Raw genomic sequence first — 27,507 nt, 5'->3', positions numbered from 1 at the left:
CCCCCAATCCACCTCCCCTCCATCAACCCTCAGTTTGTTTCCTATAGTTAAGAGTCTTTCATGGTTTTTCTCCCTCTCTGATGACATTCAGTTTTCCTTCCCTTACCCTATGATCCTCTATGCTGTTTCTTATATCTCACATATGAGTGAAACCATATGATAACTGTCTTTCTCTGACTGACTTATATTTCACTCAGCGTAATACCCTCCCTCTTCCTCTGCCCCTCTCCTCTCTCAAATAAATAAATAAAATCTTTTTTAAAAAGTTTGCTTCTCTATCTTGCTGTCATGAATAATACTACAGTGAACATGGTATGATAGTATAGACATTTCTTGGAGATAGTGGGTTTTTTTTTTCGAAAATATACACTTGTCATTTATATATCTTCTTTGGAATATGACTAGACAGATCCTTGATCCATTTAAATGTTTATATTTATTTTCTTGCTACTGAATTATATGAATTTTTCTATATTTTGCATATCAACCCCTTACTGGCTAGTGGCTTGCAGATATTTTTCCCATTCCGTACATTATCTTTTCATTTGTTGATGTTTTCTTTGCTGTGCAGAAGCTCTTAAGATGTTGTTTCACCTTTTTTCTTTTGTTGCCTTTCCTTTAGTGTCAAGACTAAAAAATCATTGCCAAACGAATATCAAGGAACTTACCATCTATGTTTTCTTATAGAAGTTTTAGGTTTCAGATCTTACATTCAAGTCTTTAATCCATTTTGAGTTTTTGTACATAGTGTAAGGCAGGGATCCAGTTTCATTCTTCTGTATGTGAATATCCATTTTTTTCTAGCACCATTTATTAGACAGACTATCCTTTCATCATTGTACATTTTTGGTGCTTTTGTCAAAAATTAATTGATCATACATGCACAGGTTTATTTCTGGGCTCACTGCACAGGTTTATTTCTGGGCTCACATGCACACGTTTATTTCTGGTCTCTCTAGTATGTTTCATTGATCTGTGTCTCTGTTTTCATGGCAATACCATACTGTTTTAATTACTATAGCTTTGTAATACAGTATGAAATCAGAAAATATGATACCTCCAGCTTTGTTCTTCTTGCTCAAGATTCCTTTAACTAGTTACAATCTGTTTTTGGTTCCATACAAATTTTAGGATTGTTTTTTTCTATTTCTGTGAAAAATGACATTGGAATTTTGATAGGGGTTGCATTGACTCTGTAGATCACTTTGGGTAGTATGGACATTTTAACAATATTACTTCTTCCAATCCATCAACATGGAATATTTTTACATTTATTTGTGTCTTCTTCAGTTTCTTTCAGCAATGTTTTATAGTTTTTAGAGTACAGGTCATTCATTTCTTTGGTTAAATTTGTTCCTAAGTATTTTATTTTTTGATGCTATTGTAAATCAGATTTTCTTCTTAATTTTTCTTTCTGACAGTTTGTTATTAAAAACTATCAGAATTAGATATTTGTTATTATTAGAAACTAGTAGAAATGCAACTGATTTTTTTTATATTGATTTTGTGTCCTGAAACTTTACTGGATTTGTTTTTTTTGTTTTGTTTTTTTTTTAATTTTTATTTATTTATGATAGTCACAGAGAGAGAGAGAGAGAGGCAGAGACACAGGCAGAGGGAGAAGCAGGCTCCATGCACTGGGAGCCCAATGTGGGATTCGATCCCGGGTCTCCAGGATCGTGCCCTGGGCCAAAGGCAGGCGCCAAACCGCTGCGCCACCCAGGGATCCCTGGATTTGTTTATTAGTCCTAACAGGATTTTTTTTTTTCCTTTTGAGTCTTTAGAGTTTTCTATGTATGTCACTTGCGAACACAGATGCTTTTATGTCTTCCTTTTCAATCTGCATGACTTTTATTTCCTTCTCATGCTGAATTGTTCTAGCTTAGACTTTAGTACTGTGTTGAGTGGAGATGGTGAGAGAGCGTATTCTTGTCTTGTTCCTGATCATAGAAGAAAAGCTTTTAGCTTCTCACCATTGATTATGATGTTAGCTATGGGTTTATCATATATGGCCATTATTATGTTGAGATATGTTCCATATAGACCTAATTTGTTGAGAGTCTTTTTTTTATCATGGAAGGATGTTGAATTTTGTTAAGTGCTTTTACTATATTGATTGAAGTGATCATATGATTTTAACTCTTCATTTTTTTAGATTGGTATATGACATTGATTGATTTGCATATATTCGAACCAGCCTACATCCAGGGGATGAATCGCATTTGATCATGGTGTATAATCCTTTCTTTTTTTTTTTAATTTTTATTTATTTATGATAGTCACACAGAGAGAGAGAGAGAGAGAGAGGCAGAGACATAGGCAGAGGGAGAAGCAGGCTCCATGCACCGGGAGCCCGACGTGGGATTTGATCCCGGGTCTCCAGGATTGTGCCCTGGGCCAAAGGCAGGCGCCAAACCGCTGCGCCACCCAGGGATCCCCAATCCTTTGAATCAATGTACTGTTGACAATTTGCAAATATTTTGTTGAGAATTTTTACATGTATATTCATCAGGGATATTGGCCTACTGTATTTTTTTCTTGTAGTGTCCTTATTTGACTTTGGCACCAAGGTAGTGCTGGCCTCATAAAATGAATCTGGGAGTGTTCCCCACTCTTTAGTGTTGGAAGATTTTTAAAAAATGATATGTATTAGTTCTTTCTTAAATATTTGGTGGAATTTACCAGTGAAGCCATCTCATTCTGGACTTCTCTTTGTTGGGAGGTTTTTTACGACTGATTCAGTCTCTACTTATAATTGGTCTGTTTAAATTTTCTCTTCATCATTCAGTTTTTGTAGGTTGTACATTTCTACAAATTTATCCATTTCTTTTGGGTTTTCTAATTTGTTATATCATATTCTTGGTGGTTTCTTCTGATCCTTAGTATTTCTCTGTTATCAGTTGTGATGTCTCCTCTTTTATTTCTGATTTTGCTTTTTGAGTCTCCTCTTTCCTTAGTCTAGCTTAAGAGTTGTCAATTTTATTTATCTTTTCAAAGAAGCAGCTCTTAGTTTCACTGATCTTTTCTGTTGTCATTCTTGTCCTACTTCACTTATTTCAGCTTTGATTTTTATTATTTTTTTCCTTCTTCTAATTTTGGGTTTAATCCACTTTTTCTAGTTCCTTAACATATAAAGTTAGGTTATTTATTTGAGATCCTTTTTTTTTTTTCTTAAGGTAGAGGTTTATCAGTATAAAGTTCCCTTTTATAAATTGTTTTTCCTTCATCACATAAGTTTTGGTATTTTGTGTTTTCATTTTCATTTGTTTCAATATACGTTTTGATTTCCCTTTTATTTTCTTCTCTGACCCATTTGTTGTTCAGGAGAATGTTGTTTAATCTCCATATATTTGTGAATTTTCATTTTCCTCATTGCTGATTTCTACTTTTATGGCATTGTGGTCAGAAAAGATGCTTGAGATGATGAATAGTCTTAACATTTTAAATACTTTTTGGTCTAACATATAATCTGTTTTGGATAGTAGCCATCTTAGTAGGTGTGAGATGTCATTTCATTGTGGCTTTGATTTGCTCCTCAATGCTATTTTAATTTGAAATGTATCTTTGAAACCCACCTGTTACCTTCATTATTATCTCTGAGATTAAAACCTAAGCTGAAACCAAGAGTCAGATGCTTCATTGACTGTGCCACCCAGGTGCCCCATTTTTCCTACATTTAATTTCTTTTTGCTCTAATAGGAATGTACTAATTTTATGTGTAAATCTAACAAATTTCTAAGCATGTGAGATATTAACTTTACTCATTAATGTGGTAACATTAGAAAAGGCAGTATTCTCTAAAACTGCCTTTCTTATATATGCATTTTGTCAATTATGCTGACCTATTTCCTTTTTGTCTAAGTATATTCCAGGTTCACAGCATTTGTATAGAAGTAGACTTTTAGCAATCCTACATATGTCTACTTTTACTTCAAGCTTTTTCATCTTTTCCAGAGGCATGGTTAAAATTAATTAATTAATTAATTAATTTTACCCATTAGGGTATTTGTTGGCTTTCAAAAGAACAGTGTGTAGAAGAAGAAATACTTTTATTTAGAGAAAAATTGAAAGAACTGAAGTTGTTGAATGGTTCCTGTCTTCTCAACAGCAAAATCGGTTGAGATGGAAGTAGCAGAATGCAGTTAGGCATCTCTAAAAAGGAAATTGCAAAAGTCAATCATCAGAGACAAATAAAATTATTACTGAGAACCAAGGATGAGATAAAGGGCAGGATACAAAAATATATTAACTCATTTTCAGTAGTCCAAACCTGGTTTGAGAAGCAGTTTTCCTTCTCCCTCAATTCTGTCATTGTTTCATTTCTTGAATTTTTTTAAAGTATTTATTCTTTTTTTTTTTTTAAAGATTTTATTTATTTATTCATGAGAGACACACAGAGAGAGAGAGAGAGGCAGAGACACAAAGAAGCAGGCTCCATGCAGGGAGCCTGACATGGGACTCAATCCGGGGTCTCCAGGATCATACCCTGGGCTGAAGGCGGCACTAAACCGCTGAGCCACCGGGGCTGCCCTAAAGTATTTATTCTTAAGTAATCTCCATACCCAGCATGGAGCTCAGACTCACAACCTGGAAATCATGAGTCCTGTGCTCTACTGACTGAGCCAGTGAGGCACCTTTGTTCCTTGAATATGAAGGCTAGTCAAAGGGGAACTTTGTAAAATACATAACATTAAATACATCAGTACTGTCTCTGTGTATAGTAAACTTGGGTACTGGCTTAAGGAAAATTTCTCCATCAGTAAGCTGAAACTGAATCTTTAAAAGGTACCAAACGATCATGACAGGGTTGTGAAATTATATAGTGTAAAAACAGATTTTTCTACCACATAATAACTTCCATTGAAGGAGAGAGAGAACCAACTAGCGTAATGAGAGTTTGCTTTTATCCTTGTGTACATGTGTAGTTTCCAAGTTACTTACAAATTCTTAGGCTTTTATAGTAAGTTCAGATGTCAATTTAATGAAGTAAATTTAAAAGGACAATAACTGGGCAGCCCGGGTGGCTCAGCGCTTTAGCACCACCTTCAGCCCAGGGTGTGATCCTGGAAACCCGGGATCGAGTCCCATGTCAGGCTCCCTGCATGGAGTCTGCTTCTCCCTTTGCCTGGGTCTGTGTCTCTCTCTCTGTCTCTCTCATGAATAAATAATAAAAAATAAAATAAATAAAGAGAGAATAACCTATGTCCAGATTTGTTGGAAAGCTGAACAAATTCCTCTCAGTAATTCATGAGTTTTATTTTTGGTTTGTGAATTAATTAGCCATTGGCTCTCCTTATAGCTCTTACTGTTTTCTTTGGGCCCCTTTCACCTATTTTGAAAATCTGCCAAAGGGAAAAGAGAAGTGTCTTAGTTGGCTCAGGCTATCATAACAAAAAATGACAGAGTGAGTGGCTTAAGTGACAGAAATTTATTTCCTCAGTTCTGGAGGCTGGGAAGGCCAAGATCTAGGTGTGGGCCAATTCACTTTCTCATGAGGACTCTTTTTCTGACTTACAAATGACTGCCTACACACTGCATTCTTACAAAGTGGAGAGAGCGAGAGAGAGCTCTGGTGTCTATTTCTTATAAGGACACTAATGCTGTTGTATTAGGACCCCACCCTTATGGTCTCATTTAACCTTAGGCCTTATCTCCAAATATTGTCACATCTGACAGGACTTCAACATGTAGATTTGGGGACCATGATTTAGTTCACAGTGGGAAGAGAATTAAAATAAAAATCAATTTTGTTACATTTTAGCTTTGGCTGTAACAGATGCTTATATCATTCTTAAACATCAGATTCTCATTTCCATAGAACACAAACAACTACATAATTTCAGAAGTTTACAACTTCCAAGAAAAATTTAAAAACCTTATTTATTAAACTTCAGACTGAATTAGTATTTTAATTTTCTTTCTTAAGGGAATTCATTGTTAGAAGTATATACAGCTACATGTGTATGATAATACTTTATGGTATTCTTACCTGGGCCACCTGGGCGCCTCAGTTGGTTAAGCATCCAACTCTTCATTTTGGCTCAGGTCGTGATCTCTCAGTCATGGGCTCAAGCCTGGAGTTGGGCATTTTTGCACATTGTCTATTTTTTCCATTAGAATTCTTAACATATTAAACAGTTATTTTAAATTTCATGTCTGATCATTCTGTGTTATATCTTGAATCTGGTTCTGTTGATTATTGTCTTTCTATGTTGTGTTTTTCTTGCCTCTTGACATGTCTTGAAATTTTTTTGTTGAAAGCTAGATATGTATTAGGTGGTAGAAACTGAGGTTATTAGGTTGTTGGGGTATAGATTTATTTTAATGTGGCTGCTATGTTTAATGTTAGCTGTGGCTGTAGATATGAGAGGCTTTAAAGGTCTCTAGTGCCTTTTTTTTTTTTTTTTTAAACTCCTCCTTTGACTCTTGGCTTCTTCAACTGTTCCTCCTCTGAGGGAGTCTTTATTGTAAGATTCTCTTATATAATATACTCTCATTATCCTAGAACACTTTCGGTGTGGTAGTACATTACAAGGGAGGGGAAGCGTCCATAATCTTTCAATTCAATATCACTTTTTTGGGGGGCCTATAACTTGGGGCTGTGATCTTTACAAGTCTTCCCCTGGTGAGGCAGCTTTTCCCCACTGTCTCCTATTCCCTTCCTTGGCTGTAGTGCCAAGGTTTATTTTCTTGAATCCCTGACTATTAACTATTTTCTTCTTTCCTTAGGTGGGGGACAGGAAGTCTGGAGAAGACTGGAGTGGGAGAGATTCTTTTCCCCCAGCAGGGATAAGGGACTTCTGCTCTGGTGGGGTCCTTTTTTTCTGGATAGTAGGTCTTTAAGGAGAATGCTCTGGATATTTCTGTAAATCACAATGATTATTCTTCCCCTCCCTTTGCCAGAGACTCAAAGTTATCCTATCCAGAGCTTCACCATTGTAGCCTAATGAGGTTTCTGGAGGTGAAGCCCACAAAAATATGGGGGCACTCCTTAAGACTGGGGCCTCAAAGAGTTTATCCTTCTCCTACTAGTCCACCCTTAGGCTCCAGTATTTTGTCAAAATTACCATTTAAGTGTTCCTACTAGTTTATAGCTCTAGTTACTTTTGCTACAGGCAAGCAGATCCTTGTCTTTTGGGATACATCTTTCTCTCCAGATTTCAAGGTAGCTGTTTGCCCTGCAACTTTCTTCTCTGATGAGTCCAAGAACTCTAGTTTTCAGTTTGTCTTTTTTTGTTGTTGCAAAGATTGGAGTGACAACGTCTAAGCTTTTTGCATGTCAAAGCTGAAACTAGAGCCCCTTTATAATATATATATTTAGGTTGCTATAATACTTAAATGGTTGCTAGATGTATCTTTAAGTTATAATAATCTACTTCAGGTAAACACTGACTCAATTCCAATAAGACATAGCAACTTTGCTGTAATACAACACTATTATCACTATTATCTTTGGGCTGCTTTGCCATTCATGTATATATATTTGTTATAACTCAACAACACCTGTTATAATTTTACTTTGAAAATTAGCACTTTTTAAAAAATCACAGGTTTTTAAAGAAATAAAGAGGAGTAAAGGCAAAAAAGTCTGTATTGTCTTTTCTTTTCTTGACTAAACAATGTAATATACTATCAGCAGTCCTCTTTTCCTCCCTCATGATTTGTTTGTTTTATAACTGGAAATGTATATCTTTTAGCCCCTTTTACTCATTTCACCCAACCCAGCATTCCATCCCTGGCAACCAGCAGTTTGTTCATGGTATCTAAGAGCTTAGGATTTTTTTGTTTTATTTTTTAAAATTTTTTTTATTTATTTATGATAGTCACACAGAGAGAGAGAGAGAGAGAGAGAGAGGCAGAGACACAGGCAGAGGAGAAGCAGGCTCCATGCACCAGGAGCCCAACATGGGATTCGATCCCAGGTCTCCAGGATGGCGCCCTGGGCCAAAGGCAGGCTCCAAACCGCTGCGCCACCCAGGGACCCCCGACTTTTTTGTTTTAGATTCGATATATAAATGAGATCGGATATTTGTCTTTCTCTGTTTTGTTTCACTTAGCATAATGCCCTCAAAATCCATCCATGTTGTTGTAAATGACAGGATTTCATTCTTTTTTTTGTGGCTAAACAATATCCTATTGTGTTTATATTCCAAATTTTCTTTATCTGTTCATCCTTTGGTAAATATTTAGGTTGTTCCCATGTCTTGGCTACTGTAAATGATGCTGCAGTAAAGCTGGGGCAGTGCATATATCTTTTGAATATGTGTTTTCCTTTTCTTTGGAAGTAAAGTTACTGGATCATATGGTAGTTCTACTGTTTATTTTTTGAAGAACCTCCATATGGTTTTCCATAGTGGTTGCACCAATTTACACTCCCCCCAACGGTGCACAAGATCTGTATCCTCACCAACACTCGTTATTTCTTTTCTTTTTGGTTTAGCCATTCTAACAGGTGTGAGGTGATATCTCACTGAGGTTTTGATTTGCATTTCCCTGGTAATTAGTGATGTGAGCATCTTTTCATGTACTTGTTGGCCACCTGTATGTCTTCTTTAGTAAGATGTCTATTTGGATCTTCTCTGTTCATTTTTTAATTGAATAGTTTGTATTTTTGGTGTTGAGTTGCATGAGTTCTTTATATATTTTGGATATTAGCCCCTTATCAGATATTTTAATTTGCAAATATTTTCTTTCATTCGGCAGGTTACCCTTTCATTTTGTTGATGGTTTCCTTTGCTATAAAAGCTTCTTAGTTTGATATCCCCATTGTTTATTTTTTTGCTTTTCTCATCTTTGCTTTTAATGTCAAATCCAAAAAACATCATCAAGACCAATTATCAAGAAATTTACTGCCTATGTTTTCTTCTAGGAGTTTTATGATTTTAGATCCTACATTCAAGTTTTTAATCCATATTGAGTTAAATTATGTGTTTGGTGTAAGATAGTGGTCCAATTTTATTCTTTTGCATGCAGATATCTAGTCTTCCCAATATCATTTGTGAAGAGATTGTCCTTTCTCCATTATATATTTTGGTTTCTTTGTCTTAAATTAATTGGCCATATATGTATCCGTTTATTTCTGGGCTCTCTATTCTATGCCATTGATCTATCTGTTTTTATGCTGATACCATACTTTTAAGTTTCAGTTACTATAGCTTTGTAAAATAGCTTGAAATCTGGGGGGTTGATGCCTCTAGCTTTGTTCTTTATCAAGATTGTTTGGTTATTCAGGGTCTTACATGGTTCTGTGCAAATTTACTGTTGTTTTTTTCAATTTCTGTGAAAAATGCCTTTGGAATTTCAGAGATTTCATTGAATTTGTAGATTGCTTTGTGTGGTATGGACACTTTAACAATATTCTTCTAATTCGTGAGCATGGAATATTCCATTTATTTGTGTCTTCTCTAATTTCTTTCATTAATGCATTAATGTCTTATGGTTCTCAACATACAAGTCTTTTACCTCCTTGGTTAAATTTATTTTTAGTCTTATGGTTTTCAACATACAAGTCTTTTACCTCCTTGGTTAAATTTATTTTTAGGTATTTTATTCTTTTGATGTAATTGTAAATGGGATTGCTTTCTTTTTCTTTCTGAAAGCTCATTATTAGTATACAGAAATGCAGCAGATTTTTTTTTTAACATTGATTTTATATCCTGCAACTTTACTGAATTTAACAGTTTTTTGGTGGAATCTTTAGGGTTTTCTTTTCTTTCTTTTTTTTTTTTAAGATTTTATTTATTCATCAGACACACACACACGTGCGCGCGCATACACACACACAGAGGCAGAGACACAGGAAAAGGGAGAAGCAGGCTCCATGCAGGGAGCCCGATGTGGGACTTGATCCTGGGACTCCAGGATCATGCCCTGGGCCAAAGGCAGGCGCTAAACCACTGAGCCACCCAGGGATCCCCTCTTTAGGGTTTTCTACATATAATATCATTTCTGCTGCAAATAGTGACAGTTTTACTTCTTCCTTTCTGATTTGGATGTCTTATATTTCTTGCTTTGACTAGGGACTTCTAATACTGTATTGAATTATAAGTGGTGAAAGTTTGTATTCTTGTTTTGTTCCTGATCTTAGAGGAAAAGCTTTTAGCTTTTCACCATTGAGTGTGATGTTAGCTGGGAGCTTGTCATATATGGGGTTTCTTACACTGAGGTATGTCACCTCTGTACCCACTTTGAGAGTTTTTATCATAAATGGATGTTGAATTGTATTGTTTTTTTAAACTTCTTAAATTGTGATATAATATACATTACATAAAATTTATTATTTTATTCCTTAATTGTTCAGTTCAGTGGCTTTAAATACATTAATGTTGTGCTACTTTCATCACCATCCATTACCAGAGCTTTGTTCATGTTACAAAAGTAAAACACTGTGCCCATTAAACAATAATAACTCCCCATTCCCACCTTCCCTCAGACCCCCACTTTACTTTCTGTTTCTATGATGACTACCTTAGGTACCTCATGTAACTGAAATCATACCATATTTGTTCTTTCATGACTGGCTTATTTCATTTAGCATAATGTCTTCAAGTTTATTACATAATAGCATGAGCTTGTGTCAGAATTCTCTTCCATTTTAAGGCTGAATAATGGTCTATTTATATACCACATTTTGTTTATCCATTTGTATTGTTTCTTATATTTATGGACACATTTACCATTTCCCATGCTCTTCATTCCTTCTTGTGGATCTAAGTTAGTGTCTGGTGCCCGTTTCCTTTCAGCCTAAAGAACTTCCTTTAGTATATCTTGCAAGGCAGGTTTGCTAACAATAGATTTATTTAACTTGGAATATGTTTATTTCATCTTCATTTATGAAGAATGGTTTTGCTGAACATAGAATTCATAGTTTATATATTTTTTCCATCAGTATATCGAACATGGCATTTAACTGTCTTCTGTCTTCCATTGTTTCTAATTTGGAATTAGGCTTGTTTGGATTGTCATTTCCCATATATGATGAACCTTCTTTCTCTTGCTACTTCCAAGATTTTCTTCTTTGTTTGGCTTTTGTATTAACTTAGCAGTTTTCACTAAGTTTTATCTAGGTATATCTCTTTGTGTTTATCTCTTTGTATATATCTCTGGGTTTCTTGAACTTCTTGTTTTCATCCAATTTGACAAGTTTCTGTTACCAATTACTTTCTGAACATTTGTTGGTTGAAAACTATACCATTTGTTTTATTTACTTTTTCAAAAACTATACATTTTAGTTAATAGATGATAGCAATTCTGGGTTTTGTTTTATTTTTGTTTATAGTTTACTTATTGAGGGCTGTTTATTTTTTAGTAACTTGCCTGTACTTTGTGAAGTGAGTCTAGTCTCCTTTGACACACAGCTGCTGATGTCTCTGTTAAGTTTTTTAATTCTTTTTTTTTAGGCTGGCTTCCTTAGGAATCTTTCCTGTGTCTGCATAACTTAATTGTTAACTAATGATATGGGCAGAGGTGGTAGAGGCTCCCACCCTTTGCTGATTGGTTTATGGATAGCTTTTAGAATACATTCGAAGTTGGAGCCAGTTTTCAGACTTTCCTTGGCTTCATTTTTATTTTTTTAAGATTTTATTTTTAAGTAATCTCTTACACCCAGCATGAGCTCAGACTCACAACCCTGAGATCAGGAGTCACACGTTCCACTGACTGAGCCAGCCAGGTGTCCTGCCTTCTTCACTTTATGCCAAGCTTCCTCCGGTCTCCCTAACAAGTATATAGCTTTCTGTTTAGCCAGAGTTGTATGGTAAGCTTGTCATAGACTTTCTGTGGTTTCTTCATTTACATGATCTTCTTGTTAATTTTCTGACTAGTCAGGCACTCACCTTAACCAGGACTTCAACTGCAGACCCCAATTTGAAATTTTCCTTATTCATTACCAACCAAGTCTATCACTTTTATCCACCAAAGCCATGGATTTTCACCTCCCCACCCTGAAATGAGTCTACCCTTTTTGCCAACAAAGTTGTTGGGTTTTTCTTGCTAGTTTCATGTTGGCAGAACTGCCAGTCTCATTCAAGCTGGCAGTGGGTGGTTGGCAGCAACCTCAGGCAGGGCACAGCATCTTACTGTTTTTACCTGTAACTTTAGCATTTATTCTAGAATGAACACTTCTCAATTTGCAGGCTGTCTTTGCTTAGTTTCCAGTGCTCTGAAATGGTTCTCTTTGATAGATTTGTCCAGCTTTTACTTGATATTTGTGCATGGGAATTGCCAACCCCTTAGTGCCTCTATAAAATCTGTACTTTTTTTTTTTTTTTTTTTTGCAGGTGAATTTCACATTTACCTATCAAGCTCCCTAAGAAGTACTCTTGGTATTTTGATTAGATCTACATTGACTTTATAAGTTAATTTTCACAATATGAATATATTTACATTATTGAGATTTCCGTCGGGGAACATGGCATTTATCTCCATTTATTTGGACTTACCCCTCAGTAAAATCATTGTTATTTATTTATTTATTTATTTATTTATTTATTTGAGAGTGTGTGTGCAAGCAAGGAGGTAGGGGCTGAGGGAGAGGAAGAGAGAGAATCTTAAGCAGGATCCATGCCCAATGTGGCTCAATCTCACAACCCTGAGATCATGACCTGAGCTGAAATCAAGAGTTGGACGCTTAACCAACTGAGCTACTCAGGAGCCCCCTCAGAAAAGCTATTTAACATACAGCTAGGACTTACTCATATTTTGTTAAGTTTATTCTTGACATTTTAAAAATTTGTTATCAGTTGCTAATGAAATTATTTTTCCATTTTATTTTTCTAATTGTTTATTGCCAGTTTGTAGGAAGGTAAGTTTTTATGAGTTCATATAAGTTGATCTTGTATATGACTACTTTGCTGAACTTAACTTTTCTAATAGTTCTAATAGTTTGTCAGTTTGTTATTTTGGTTCTTTTAGGTAATAAACTATGTTATTTACAAATAATGACAATTTTATTTCCTTCTAATCTATATTTATATTTTTATATTTATTTTAAAAATCTATTAAAACATAAAACTTTAATACATATAAAATTTTATATTTATTTTAAAAATTCTATTGTATAGGTTGTGATCTCTAGGAAAGTAACAAAACAGTAGGCATACTGGATTTAATGACTTTGCTAGAAATATTTTTAATTCTTCACCATGAAGTATGACATTATAGGAGTCATTTTATTAAGCTAAAATTTTTCTTTTGTTCCTAGTATCAACTGCTGTTTTGGCATGTACTAAGATCACATTGTTTTCCTCTTTTGATTTCCTAATATCACAAATAAGAAATGTGCTATTTTATCAAGATGCATTATAATTTTAATTCCCTCACTTCAATTTGCTAATATTTTATGATTTTTGCATGTAATTCATAATATGTATTGGCTTATAAAGAATAATGCCTTAATAAACTAGACATTCATTCCAAATTAAGTATAGATTTCCCCTTCTTCAGGAATTTGGTTTAGGACCTGTTCATTATCCCCCTATTATTTACATTTGCTGTCTATATTAAATTAATACTCCACACTAAATGGCATCTTTTTATTTTTAATAGTACAAAGCACTTAAAATTCAGTTTCTTCGTGTGATGATTGTTTTTTTTTACCTTTCTGAGTTTTCCTGTTACTATACAGTCCTTTAAGTGCTATGTTTCCCATATTATATTTTTTAATAAAAGAACTTCAAGAATTTTTAGTATTTGTCTGTCATTCATATATTCAGTCTCCCCTTTCCTTTTATTATAAGGAATTTTGTAGTATTCTTGTTTTTCTCTTCATTCTAGTCTCTCACCTATTCTATGAAGCCTTTTTTGATCCCTCCTCTTTCCCATTACCTCCTGAAGAGTTAGACTTTTTTTTGTTTCTTATAAAACTTATTATAAATTAAGTTATACATGTATGTATATATATAGTTCTCTCAATTACCTCACCTTTGGTGTAATACCATAATTTTCCTATTCCTTTTGGTTATAAGGACAGTCTCCTCTTTGGTAATTAAGACTTAGTCTTACACATTTTTAAAAACTTCTCAAAATTCACTCCACTTATAGGAGTTATGAGGGATTGAGGGTGTTCTGACTCCACACACTTTTCCTTTCTTCCATGTGTTGGGGCAGAGAGGAAGCAGGAGAAAAGGCAAACCCATCATTAAACTGGGTGAAGTTTTCATCTTCTCCTTTTAGGTTGTGGCTGCCTCTGGCTCACACTGACTGGTCATCATGCCCTGTTGTCAGGCATTTAAAGGCTGGCTCATTGCCACATGTAAGATTCTTCCTGGCCTAACCTACTGGCAGCTCACTGACGAGTCTTTGGACTTAGAACATGTAAAAATTATTATCTTTGGTGCTTCGTTTACGCCTTATATGCAATTCTGGGACTATAGGAATCTCCTGTTCAGTAATATGTGAAATTTATTTTAAAGCCAGTGTTCCACAGTCCAATAGGAAAATAACAAACAGTCTTCCAGAGGAGGGTATTAGGTCACTAAAGAACACTTCTTTAGTGCAGTTTCATACCTATGTTTATTCTGTATCCTGAAATAATTCAGCCTCTAGGAAACTTCATCCCAACATGTTATTCTAGAGCTGTGCCAAAGGTACTATTTAAATGTAAATTAATTTAAATTTACATTAATGAAACTTGATGAAATAAAAATGTAGTTTTTCAGTCACATCAACCATATTTTAAGTGCTTAATAGCCATGTGTGGCAAGTGGCTTCTGTATCAAATAGCACAACATTACCATCATTGAGAAAATATCTATTAGCCACTGCTTGTCTAGAGGACAGGGATGAGAATTTTTGTTTTCTAGAGGATAGAGGTGAGAATATTTTGTTACCACAGGAAAATCAGACACATAGAATCAATTATATACACCAACCAGTTACTCTTTCACAAGATTTTCTTTCCTTGCCCATATGAAGGAAGTCTGTGAAAGGGAGAAAAGTTAGCACACTCCTGTACAATGTACTGCTTTCAAATTCATCTGATAGTTAGCTTTTCTTGTGGAAACTTCAAGTAATTGTTACTGCAAATGTAGTTGGCAGCAGCATTCGAAGTTCAAACATTTCCACCCACCATAGACAAACCCCCTAGTTTATCCTTCCCATTTCCTTTCTTACTATTCCCTCATTCCTTTGGGGAAGGTTGGCACAACTTCAGTCCCAAGACAAGGGGAGACTGGCATAAGTAGAAAGGCAAATGTGTGTGTGTGCGTGCATGCATGCATGTGTGTGCGTGTGTGTGTGTGTGAATTTTGGGAGAAGTGAGTTGATTTTTAGAAAAATAATTTTTTTTTACCAAACCCTTAGATATCATTTAACTGAATGCCTGCCCCCATTTTACATGTGATAAACTGAGGCTAGAGAAGATTGCTCAAAATTTTATCAATAGTTAATGGTAAATCTGGAACTAAAAAACTAAAACCTTTATTCCATGACATTCCATGACATCATTTATCGTTCCCATTTTAATTTTTAATTCACTATTCTGCTTCATATACAATGACAAGAGTTTAGAGGTAAGACTAATTAATTATAATGAATTTATTATTTTTAAAGTGTTGCATTTTGTATATTTTAAGGTTTTGATAATTGTAATTTTTCAGATTGAAGAAGAAGAGAGGAAAAAAATAGAAGATATGAAAGAAAAGGAACGAATAAAAGCAACTAAAGAATTGGAAGCCTGGAAAGAATGTCAAAGAAAAGCTGAAGAACAAAAAAGAATTCAGAGAGATGAGAAATTTTGTGAACAAGGAAAGAAAATTGAAGAAGAGAGAAACAAATTAAAACATAAGAGCCTTACTAAAATTTCGGAATCTAGAAATCTTGCCACGAAAGGTATGATTACTTTAATATTTTCTGGGAAAGTGAGTCCATTTGAAGTAGACATATCCCTTTTCTTTGTAATCTATTTACAATATTAGGTCATTATTTTGGTATACTGAGAACAAGTACTACCATATAGAGGCTAAGGTGAAGGATTTATTTCTTCCTTTAGGAAATAGTGACATTTTCAAAATACAATGAGCAAGGATTCAGTGTTGTTTTTGCTTGCGTGCTTCATTTTGAAATGTATGCTGGTGTGGTTAAATAAGTGTTTAACTCAGATCCAAAAAGACTATTTGTAGACTAGTAATGCCAGGGGCATTCATTTATTTCTTTAGAGAAAAGAAACTAGGAATTTCATTAAAGACTTTTTCCTCACATGACTCAGGAACATGAGTGCTATTGCACAAACTTAGTTGTAAGCAAATAGGAGCTCATCTCACATTTGATCCTGATGTGTTCAGAAATAAAAGAACATATTTATTTATTGATAGCTAAGAGTTTGATTTTATATGATTTTAGAATATTAAACTTTGTTTCAGGTATATTTAGTAGTGGAACATTTTGTAATAAAATCACTTATATAATAATAATAATTAATTAACATTTATTGGGTGATCTCCCTATGCCAGGTGACTTTATTGGTATACCACCCAGTCCTTAAAACAACACTTTGGAATAAGTGCTGCTATTCTTATTTTAAAGGAAACAGATATTCAGAAAAAATAAACAACTATCCAATAAGTAAACCTGTGGGATTTGAACCCACATCTATCTGGATCTAAACCTATGCTCTAGGCTATATGTCTTTACTACTTTAAGTAAGATCTAGTGTGTTGAAAAGTCAATAAATGAAACTATGAGTTAGGAACCATGATAATTCCCATTTTCCAGGTGAGGAAAGGCACAGAGAGTCTTACCAGCCCAAGGTAATACTGCTAACAAATGGCAGTCAGAATTTGGACTCAAGTGATCAGGCTTTAGAATAGGTGACAACTGCTGTGTTATATTGCTACATGGCTAAGACAGGCAGATTAGCCATGTACATTATTTAATTCATAACATATTTTAGCAGGGTCTGTCTGTATTATATGGAGATATTTTCACTCACAAATGTGTTAGGGAAAAAGTACTCAACGTGTATAATCCTGGTTTGGAAAACTATTACCTTCTAAGGCATCCCAAAGCCTTACAGTAACTTTCAAGAGTGATTCAGTTTGTGCTTGATAAAAATATTACTAGTGATGAAAAAGGAAAACCTCAGAAGTTTTAATTACCAATCCCATAATATAAGGCACACCCCACTAATTTTATCTCTTAACGTGAAGCTAGAAGTCTTAGCTATGACACAATTACTTTGCAGGCATAGGACTTAAAATGTGGTATGAACTCCATACTCTTCTGGACTTAGAACTGAAATATTGAGTGGTGTCATTTTGAAAACTGCTTAGTCATTTATATTAAGATGATTTTATAAGCAAAACATTTCAATAAGATTTTATGTGGTTTAAAAAATTATCTTAGATGTTTGGAATTTGGGTTATTGTACTCCTGTTCTTTGACACATCAGCAAGTAAGACTCATAATTTGTAATATGAGTATATATAATATATATTAGATAAGCCACTTTTATATACACTATTATAATACAACAGACAAGCCACTATTTTTTTTAAGATTTTATTTATTTATTCATGAGAGACAGAGAGAGGCAGAGACATAGGCAGAGGGAGAAGCAGGCTCCCCATGAGGAGCCCAATGTGGGACTCAATCCTAGGACCCTGGGATCATGCCCTGAGCCCAAGGCAGATGCTCAACCACTGAGCCATGCAGGTGTTCCCAAAGCCACTTTTTATATACAGAATAAAATGGTATGGCAGGTGCTGCAGATTTCCTATTGAACAGATATTCTCCCTTTCTTTTTTACCAGCTGAATCATGGTTTGAGGGAGAGGGCAGAAGAAATGTGTTCAGCTAAAAACCTTGTCTCTTGGAAATTTAAATAGCAATTGGATATTTGTAGTAATGAAAGAATAATTACATTTTTCCCTTTAGATGTGATAATGTAATTGTAGTTAGATTTAGAAAGTTCTTATCTCATAGAGATACCAACTGAAATATTTATGGATGAAAAATATATGTCTGAGATTTGCTTCAGAATAATATAGTAGGTGAAAATAGATAGAAGTAAAGATGAAATAATATTGGCCAGAAGTTGATAACTGATAACAGTTGATAACTGAAGTCAGGTCACAAATGCATGACGGTTAATTATTCTATTCTATCTACTTTTGTATCTGTTTGAAATTTTTTGTTATAAAAAGGAAAAAATGGATCCCTGGGTGGCTCAGTGGTTTAGCGCCTGCCTTTGGCCCAGGGCGTGATCCTGGAGTCGTGGGATCGAGTCCCATGTCGGGATCCTTGTATGGAGCCTGCTTCTCCCTCTGCCTGTGTCTCTGCCTCTCTCTCTCTCTCTCTCTCTCTCTCTGTCTCTCATGAATAAATTAATTTAAAAAATCTTTAAAAAAAGAAAAAATAAGGAACAAAGCACATCAAATTATTTCTACAAAATAATTTTAAATTAGTAAAACAAAACATAGCAAAGCAAAACTCATTTACCCAGACTCTCTTGTAACTAGAGATAGTCCAGTGACAAATTCTGACTGATAAAATACAAGAAGAAATCTGCTAAAGATTTATAGAAAAGTATTAATACTTTCTGCTTGTTTCCCCTTTCCTTTTTGGACCTAAGATGAAGGTCTATGCCAGAAAATTCAATAGCTATTTTAAAACCACAAAGAGGTGGGGATCCCTGGGTGGCGCAGCAGTTTGGCGCCTGCCTTTGGCCCAGGGTGCGATCCTGGAGACCCGGGATCGAATCCCACGTCGGGCACCCAGTGCATAGAGCCTGCTTCTCCCTCTGCCTGTGTCTCTGCCTCTCTCTCTCTCTCTCTGACTATCATAAAAAATTAAAAAAAAAAAAAAAAGATTGTTAAAAAAAAAAACAAAAACACAAAGAGGCAAGCCAGACACTAAGAATGATGGAATAGGAAGAAGGAGCTTGGGACATTAATGACATTGCAAAGCTGGTACCTCTGCACTGGATTATCTTCTTTTAAGCTTCTTAAGTGAGAAGATAAACTCATCCTTGATTGAACAACTGTAGTCATGTTTTCTCTTCATGTAGCCTAGAGAACTTTTGACTGATAGAAATGGATAATGGAATGCAAGGTTGGTTTAGCATTTGAAAATCATTCAATGTAATTACCTATATTAATAGAGTAAAGGAAAAACATATGGTCATTTCACTATTGCAGAAAGGTATTTGATAAAACCAGACACCCATTTATGAAAAAAATTTCTCAACAAATTAGGAATAGAAAGGTATTCTTACTTTGATGAGGTCCTTCTACCAAAAAAATGTATGGTAAGTTTCATATTTATTGGTGAATTAATGAATGCTTTGCCTTGCCCTGTAGGTTCAGGACCTAGGCAAGCATGTCCACTTTTACTGTTTCTCTTCAACATTATACTGAAGGTCCTAACCTTTACATTAAGACAAGAAGAAGAGATGAGAGCATAAAAGTTAGACAGGAAGAAGTAAAACTGTATTTGTAGGTGACATGATTGTGTATGTGGAAATCCTTAAGAAATTGAAGAATAACTGCCAGAATTAATAACTGAATTTACCAAGATCTCAGGATATAAGATTATAAAAGTCACTTAAAATATTATCTATCAGCAGTAAACAACTGGAAAATTAAATTGTAATTTATTTATAATAGCACTAAAAGAGAAAATACATAGGAATAAATTTAAGAAAAGAAGTGTAAGATCACATCACTGAAAACTGTAGAAAAATTGCTGAGAGATATTTCAAAAGTCCTAAATAAATGTAGTGATAGAGCATGTTCCTGATTTGGAAACTCATTGTTTCTGTATTGGAATATTCCATATTCCAAACATACTGTTAGGATGTCGGTTCTTCTTAAATTTATCTATAGATGTAATGCAATTCCATTAGAAATCCTGGTAAGCTTTTTGTAGAAATTGACAAGTTGATTCTAAAATTTCTATGGAATGTGAATGACCTAGGATAGCCAAAGGGATTTTTAAAAATAAGAGCAAAGATGTAGAACTCACACTACCTGATTTGAAGACTTAGCATCAAGCTACAGTAATCAATACAAGGTGGAATTGGTGAAAGGACAAACATAAAGAACAGTACAGAGACCAGAAATGGATCTACACATGTATGGTTCAATGGTTCAATGATTTTAATAAAAGGCAATTCAATGGGGGGAAGGAAGGTCTGGTACATATGGGAATATCTTTATGGAAACAAATGAAGGTATGCTCTTGCCTCACTGTGTACATAATAGATACATAAGAAGACAAATAATCCAATAAACAAGTGGACCAAAGATTTGAATGGATTTGTCACAGAGGATGATATGACAGCCAATAGACACATGAGTATATATGTTCAACATCATTTGTTAGTAGGGAAATGCAAAGTGGAACTACAGTGAGATACAGTATGTAGTGTGTATGCACTAAAATGATTAAAATGGAAAACTAAAGACCATCAACACAAGTGTTGTTGAGGATATGCTGCAACTAGAGCTCTTATACACTGATGGTAGAAATGTAAAATGGTACAACTACTTTGGAAGAGTGGTTGGTTCTTTCTTTAAAAGTTAAGTATACACTTATCATGTAACTCAGTCATTTCCTGTCTTCAGTATTTACACAAGAGAGATGTATCAACCTGAAGACTTCTATTCAAATATTTGTGGCAACTTTATCCACAATGGTGAATAACTGGAAATGATGTTCATCACCAGTTGAGTGAATAAACAAATTCTCATATATTCATAAAGTAAAATATTACTCTGCAATAAAAGAGACCAAAACAGTCCAGACTGCATGAAATTCTAGAAAATACCAGCCACTTTATAATGACTGAGAGCACATCTGTGATTATCTGGGGCCAGAGATAAAAGGAAGGGATGAACTTCAAGTGACTATAGGGGACTCTTAGAAGTGATAGAAAATTTCTGTCTGGTTTTGATTTCATAGGTGCAAACATCTGTCAGAACTCATTGAATTAATGCACTTTAAAATGAGTACAGTTTATTTTTTTTAAAAAGATTTATTTGAGAACAAGAGGGAGCATGTTTGCACATGTGCATAGGAGAACTGGGGGAGGGGCAGAAGGACAGGGAGAGAATCTCAAGGAGACTCCCAGCTGAGCTTGGGCCCATGACCTGAGTGGAAACCAAGAGTTGGATGTCTAACCAACTAAGCCACCCAGGCACCCCGAGTACATTTTATTGTACATGAATTATTGCTTTGTAAAATTGAATAAATTTTATTGGGAATACTTTTAGGCAGAAAAGCATCAAATGTACATGATTTCCTCAAGTTCTTGTTATTCCACACTATGCTTAAGGTCAGCCATCATTAAGCCTCCTTTGACATTCCTGGCCCTTGTACTATTGTGTATATTTATAGGAGACTGGGAAAGAGGAATCACTGAGCTTCTAAGTAATTAACTACAGGGGCTGCCTTATCTTGTTAGAAAGAGTTCAGTTACTGGTATCAGACTGCTCTTCTGTTGAAGTAGTTTTGACTTGCTTGCTAAGCAATTAAAGCATTGTAAAGGGAGAGGTGAGACTTTAGGCCATGTGAATCTGTCATTTTTCAGTTTGGAAGAACCAGGAACCCCTAAAGGTAAGGGCAAATGTAATTTTTTGGGGAAAAAAAGGATTAGTTTAAAATGTGTAAATACTGGGGGTTTACTTTCTGCATAGTTGAAGACTGAATGAGATTCTGCTCTGAAAATACAGAAATCAAGTGCAAAGTCTGCATTGTAAAAATATAAATACCAGTTGAAGGGATCCCTTCCTGCACTCCTCTCCCCTTACATGCACATATGCTTGCACAAGCCCAGTGCACCTGGGATGCAGATTCTAGAATTCTTCTATAGGGAAGCTAATGAGTGTAGGATGAAAAAATTCTCACATTTGTAATGGACCAGCTGGTTCACCCTGCTGAAACTTACTAGTAAACAGATTTTAGAGTCATGTACACAGAACTTCCAGTCAGAATGTTTATACTTTATTTCTAATAGGAAGCAATAGACAAGATACAGAAAAATGCAACTTGGAACAACTGAGTAATGCAGGGAACAAAAGAAAACTTAATTATAACTAATGTTTCATAGAGAGGAAAACAAATTTTAATCATTAAACAAGAACAAGAGGCTATAGTAAAGAATATTAAGAGAATAAAACAGTTTGGAAATTTAAAATGTGATAAAAATGAAAAATTTAATAAAACAGTTAGTATATGGTTTGTAATTTTTTCAGAAAGTAGAGCAAAAGGACAAAGGAATTTAAAATAGAAAAGATAAAACAATCAAAATATCCATCCAGGATGTTCAACATCAAATAATAGGATATAAGAAAGAGAGAGGGAGAGACAGAAGAGAGGAGATGATATTACAAAAATTCTGCAAACTTAAATGAATTTCCCCATTGAAAGAGTCTATCATCCACTATGGCAGATTTTATAATATTCATGCCAAAGCACATGAAATTCAGCAACTTTATTTATTTTTTCTTTTTTAGAAAGAGAGAACAAAAGCACATGAGCCAGGAGGAGGGGCAGTGGGAGAGGGAAAGAGACACTTAAGCAGGCTTCACACTGAGAAATGTATAGAATTGTTGAATGATTGCATTATACACCTGAAACTAATATAACATTGTATGTTAATTATATTTTAATAAAAAATGTGTAACTTAAAAAATAATAAAATTTAATTGAATAAAAAATCCCAAAGATGTGTATTCTATTTTTGTTCCTTGATTAATATTAAATTTTTTGTATATGTTTTGGTACATAGATATAATTCTAATTATTAAATTGTAGCATGCATATTAAACAAATATTTAAGGTTAATCTCTACATAGTTGTAAATATTACAAAGAAATTTAGTACATAAATTCCAGTTATACCCATATTCTATGAAATTGTCTAAACATTTTAGTCATTTCTTAGGGGGAAGGAAGATGAATTGACTTCACTTTATTTTTAAATCCCTAAATATAGTCATTATTGTTAGTGTGGGTTTTTTTCCCACTGTATAGTCATACTAGTTTAGATGGATGCATATTTATTTATTTTTAATTTGTCTTTGCTTCTTGTGTTCCACTTCTATGTGGGTTAAATTACCTTCCCCTTACAAGTAAATCCTTTAGTAGTTCTTTAATGAAGATTTGTGGATGTTAAATTCAGTCAGTATATATACTTCTTGAAGGATGGTTTTGCTGGTTGCAGAATTCCACATTGATAGTTACTATCAGTAATTTGAAGATATTTTTCTATTGCCTTTTTGCCCCCTAATGTTGCTGAGAAGTCTGTTCTTGATCTATTGATCCTTTATAAGGTAAGCCATCCTTTGTCTCTAGTTGCTTTAAAATTCTTCACTTTGATGTACTTTTATTAGTCTTTGTGTAGTTTTATTTTTGTTTCATAATGTCAGAACTTGGAAAATACACTTTTATTCAAAGAATGTATGTCTTCAATAAAGTTCTGAGAAGTCCTAAGCTATTATCTTGAAATACCATCTTTCTCTGTTCTCTATATTTCTTGACGCATTCTTTATGTTATCCTCAGATCTCTTCTAGTTTGCATATTTTCTTCAATTATGCCTAATGGGCTGTTAAACTTATTCTAAAAGTTTTAAAATTCAGTGACAATATTTTTCATTTTGGAAGTTCCATCTTTTTTTGTTTGTTCTTTTGTCATTAACTTCTTCATTTTTTATTATGGATTTATCCCATCTTTGCTCTCTAAAATAAACATGTTTAAAATTATTTTAATCTCTTTCAGATTGTTCTATTCTTTCAAATTCTTAGGAAGCCATTCCTCCTGTTTTGTCATGTCTGTTCACTCTCCTTTTGTACTGGATTGTTTCCTCATGTGATTTGTAGTTTTTGATTGTGTTCATCTTCAGCAAGGATTTTTTTTTTATGCGTGCCTATAAAAAAATCTCAGTTGTTCTGGTTTGTGGAAGTGACTTGCTCACAAGGGACACCTGGAGTTTTGATTTCTCACAAGAGACTTTTTTTTTGTGTGTGTGTGTGTCTAAAGCTGTCTAAAGCTTCCTGTCTAAAGCCCCAGGAAGAATAGGCTTCACTTTTCCTGGACCAAGACAGTGATTTTATAAGTATCCCACTAAGATTGCAGCCGTTCTAAGCTTCCAGTTCCATTTCCAGTTTCCCACCTCTGTAATTATATCAGCATTAAATTTCCAGGATTTGGCCTCTATATATGATTTCAGATATAGATATCTTTCCAAACAGCTTTTTTTTTTGTCAGGTTTTGCATTACAGAGTAAATCATTGATAAGACTGTAAATCACTGATCACTGCTATAAATCACTGATAAGACTTTCTTTGCTTACTTTTTAAACTGAACTGTATATTTGAACCTTTGTCATATTTTTATGAAGCATTTTATGTGTTTATAGCATTTTATCCAGAAATTGTAAGTTTTTAAAAGTTTAACCTATGCTAAAAACAGCTAATTTCTTTTTATGTTTTATTGCTTGTCTTATTTTACAGTAAGAGTTTGAAAGTTCAGATAATTCTGTTTTTAATGTAACTGGTGGTCACTTTAATGTTTCTTCATGCACATTTAAAAATGTTTATTTTAGCAAAATTAATAAGAAAATAATTTTTAATTATGGAAATAGTGCTACTCCCTTCATGTTCTGTATCCTAGTAAACATTAATATAATAATCTAAAGTTATATACTTCATTTTTTTTCTTCTGTTTTCCTTCCGTTATACTAACATTTAAGGATCTTATTCACAACATTTTTAGTGTTCTCCACTGTGGAGAAAACCAGTCCTTTTAATTTTTACCCTTAAATTCCCTATTCTTGGGTTCTTAATTTCATTTCTTTATGTTCTGGAACATTCCTTTGATTAATTTACTTGAAAAGATGGTGAGGTAGTATATTTACTTAGTTCTTATGTATCTAGGAATGTCTTTTGCATTTATAAGTAAGCAATTTACTTCGATATAAAATTCTTGGGACATTGTATTAGGTAGGTTAAAGCTAATTGTTATAAGGAGATCCAAAATTACAGATCAAATAAAACAGAATTTAGTTCTCCATAATTTAATACTTATTATGTAACAGTGATCCATGTTGGCCTGATAGATGACTTTGTTCTATAAGGCCATCCAGGCTAGTGGCCATCTCTGTCATCGCATCATTTGGCTTTTATCTCTTGATCCTGCAGCTGGCATTGTGTTTTAGCCAGTGGGAGGAAGGGAAGAGGAGCCACAGCAAGCAGGCTTACCTGTAAGATGATCCATTATATATATCACTTTTATTTACATTTTGTTGTCTCAGATTTGGTATATAAGCACACCTAATCTTAAGGAAGGCTGAGTTATGTAGATTATAGCATGACACAGTCATTTGCTTAGCTTAGAACTCAAATTCTATCTCTAAAAGGAAGAGGGGAGAATGGATAGGATCCTGAAGGATAGATGTATCAACCACAGGCATCTGTAGAAAATTTGCACTCAAATTTTTTTTGATACTGCTTTCTTGTTTGAGTCGTTACCTTTTCCTCCTTGCCCTGCTCTTCCATCTCTTGGAAATGTCAATGTAGGCCATTTTCAAATTTTTTAATTTAGAAGTTTTTTCTTTTTTGTATGTATTCATTTTATATTAAGGATATTCCTCTTCATTCACATTTGTGGAAAATCTGTTTTTAAAGTTTTGACATTGCCTTTTAAATCAGTGTATCGTATTTTTTGTACTTTTGCATCGTTAAAGTTACCTTTTTTTTTAAAGTTACCTTTCCTTCCTTTTCCTCATATATGTTATATTCTAACGCATAATTTCTCCTCTTATATTGACTTAATCATTATTACATCAAACTGTATACAAAAAATGTACAGCTTTTGGGCAGCCCCGGGGCCGTGGCGGTTTAGCGCCGCCTGAAGCCCTGGGGTGTGATCCTGGAGACCCAGGATTGGGTCCCACATTGGGCTTCCTGCATGGAGCCTGCTTCTCCCTCTGCCTGTGTCTCTGCCTCTCGCTCTCTCTCTCTCTCTGAATAAATAAATAAATTTTAAAAAATAAAAATCTTTAAAAAATGTATAGCTTTTCATTATTGCTCTGTTTATTTTCATTAGCTATCTCTGATGGCTGAAAAATTTTTATACTGTGATAAGGAAGCTTATAGAAGATATTGCTGTAGGATTTTAAGGGAAATAGAGAGAGCATTGGTAATGATGGCTTTCTAAAGTGGATGTAGAGTTGCTCAGGGTGCCCTTCCCTGGAATGAATGTAAATTAAAATTCTCTTTCTGTTTTAACAAAGAGAATCCTAGAAAAGTAGCTGAAGTCATTGATTAAAGAACAGATAACTAGGTGCCACACTTTTGATAATGGATTTTACATTGCTTCTAGCAGAGATTATCTTTGGTTTATTTGTATAGAATTTTAGAAGTAGCTTTGATGTGTGATTACTTTAAAGGTCAGTTTGATTGTTATCTAGAAAATAAGAGAAAGATAACTCATTTGCTAATATTGCTTTTGAAGGAAGAAATTCAGAAAATATATTTTTGGAGAAGTTAAAGGAAGATAGTATTCCTGCTCCTCGCTCTATTGGCAGTATTAAAATCAACTTTACCCCTCGAGTATTTCCAACTGCTCTTCGAGAATCACAAGTAGCAGAAGAAGAGGAGGTAGATATACTTGTTCTTAGTTACAGTGATCACAAATGAAAATACTTGATTTTTTATTTCATCTATTAAAACTAATACTGGGTTTTGAATTTCTTAAATATTTATTAGACTTAAGATATTACTTCTTGAATACATTTCAGTATTTTGTTTTGAAAAAAAAACTATATTTTGCAGAATTTTTTTTGCCTCCTGAACACTGATGAGAGAACATTGATTTAGTATGCAGTATTATTGCTTATTCCAGAAGATAAACTGTTACACTTGCCATCTGTTTTGTCAAATGCATCACTTCCTATCTTAGATTTATAAACTTGTATTTTAGTAAGGGATCAATATGTGTTTGGTAAGAGATTTGGACATGTATTGTTTTAATGTTATTACAACTAATTATTATTAACATCAGTAATTTCTAATATGACATTCTAGAATATCTCTCATTCAGTTTATAAATTTATAAATTCCTGGGTCCTGGGATTTTGAATGTTGTATCTTTAGTTGTATGTAGGCACTAAGAACTGCATTTTTTACTACAAGGTATTAATTGTTGCCTCTCACAATTGAAAAGTTGTGGAAGTAATTAAAGATCCTTAAGACATGATGACAATTTATAAATATTACTATTTTCTTATTAAACAATGTATTCTAGGGATCCCTGGGTGGCGCAGCGGTTTGGCGCCTGCCTTTGGCCCAGGGCGCGATCCCGGAGACCCGGGATGGAATCCCACATCGGGCTCCCGGTGCATGGAGCCTGCTTCTCCCTCTGCCTGTGTCTCTGCCTCTCTCTCTCGCTCTCTCTGTGTGACTATCATAGATAAATTAAAATAAAATAAAAATATTAAAAAAAAAATAAACAATGTATTCTAAATTTTATTATTTGTAAAATTATTTCTAGAATTAGAAAATTATAATTA

At 34.2% G+C, this 27,507-nt stretch overlaps 1 protein-coding gene across 2 annotated transcripts in view; it reads left to right on the top strand.

Annotated features, from left to right (window-relative positions):
- DNAAF4 (dynein axonemal assembly factor 4) overlaps positions 1-27,507 on the top strand; it is a 95,303-nt gene that overhangs the window by 8,731 nt on the left and 59,065 nt on the right. For both annotated transcript variants that reach the window (XR_012022572.1, XM_072808667.1), the window contains exons 4-5: positions 15,597-15,828; positions 26,451-26,596. Coding sequence is in view for 1 of the 2 variants with exons in the window: in XM_072808667.1 (XP_072664768.1) it covers positions 15,597-15,828; positions 26,451-26,596 (378 nt within the window). In the remaining variant the exon portion in view is untranslated. The remainder of the gene's footprint in view (positions 1-15,596; positions 15,829-26,450; positions 26,597-27,507) is intronic.

The sequence above is a fragment of the Canis lupus genome, chromosome 32 (assembly GCF_048164855.1).
Source record: "Canis lupus baileyi chromosome 32, mCanLup2.hap1, whole genome shotgun sequence".
Classification (NCBI taxonomy): Eukaryota; Metazoa; Chordata; class Mammalia; order Carnivora; family Canidae; genus Canis; species Canis lupus.
This window is presented reverse-complemented; position numbering and strand designations above follow the sequence as displayed.